At 32.6% G+C, this 556-nt stretch overlaps 1 protein-coding gene across 1 annotated transcript in view; it reads left to right on the top strand.

Annotated features, from left to right (window-relative positions):
* PHALS_12640 (DNA polymerase sigma) overlaps positions 1 to 332 on the top strand; it is a gene marked incomplete at both ends in the record, with an annotated part of 7296 nt that extends 6964 nt beyond the window's left edge. Inside the window, one exon of the mRNA XM_024728232.1 lies at positions 250 to 332. Within this exon, the coding sequence (XP_024578730.1) occupies positions 250 to 332 (83 nt within the window). The remainder of the gene's footprint in view (positions 1 to 249) is intronic.
* Positions 333 to 556: the final 224 nt, after the last annotated feature.

Raw genomic sequence — 556 nt, forward strand, 5'->3', positions numbered from 1 at the left:
TAATCTTTGGATAGTATTGTTTCACTGAGATGTAAAGGTTGAATGCCTTAGCTGACTTGCGAATGAATCAACAGTAGCACCTGAATTGAACATTGTTTGTGAGATTCTTTTTACGATTGTTTCATCAACACCAGCTTGAGTTAGAGCAAATAGAAAGCAAGGTGTTTCTCTTTGCTCTTTATATGAATTTTCTTCCCAATCATCATAATAAACTTGAAAATCATTGAAATTGTAATTTGCTTTAGTTAGATAACGAAAGAAATTCTTTATCTCAGATCGAGAGTGCTTTGGATTGTTTAACCATTCGATTTCAACTGTTGATGTTGGAATAATGTCTATTCAATATCAGCCCCAGGACTATATTGATTCTCTTCAGTGATATATAGATTATCAATATTAATTAGTCTATCTTGTAGATGAAATGTTTTCAAAACGGATCCATTCTCACCTTTAAAATGAATCGAAAGTTTCTTATCAGCTGGAGCTGTTGATAAGATATGTTGATAAGATGGCAAAAACCGAAGTGAATATATTTAGGTCCTTAGTTCGCTACTCT

This window comes from Plasmopara halstedii (assembly GCF_900000015.1).
Source record: "Plasmopara halstedii genome assembly, contig: Scaffold_614, whole genome shotgun sequence".
NCBI lineage: Eukaryota > Oomycota > Peronosporomycetes > Peronosporales > Peronosporaceae > Plasmopara > Plasmopara halstedii.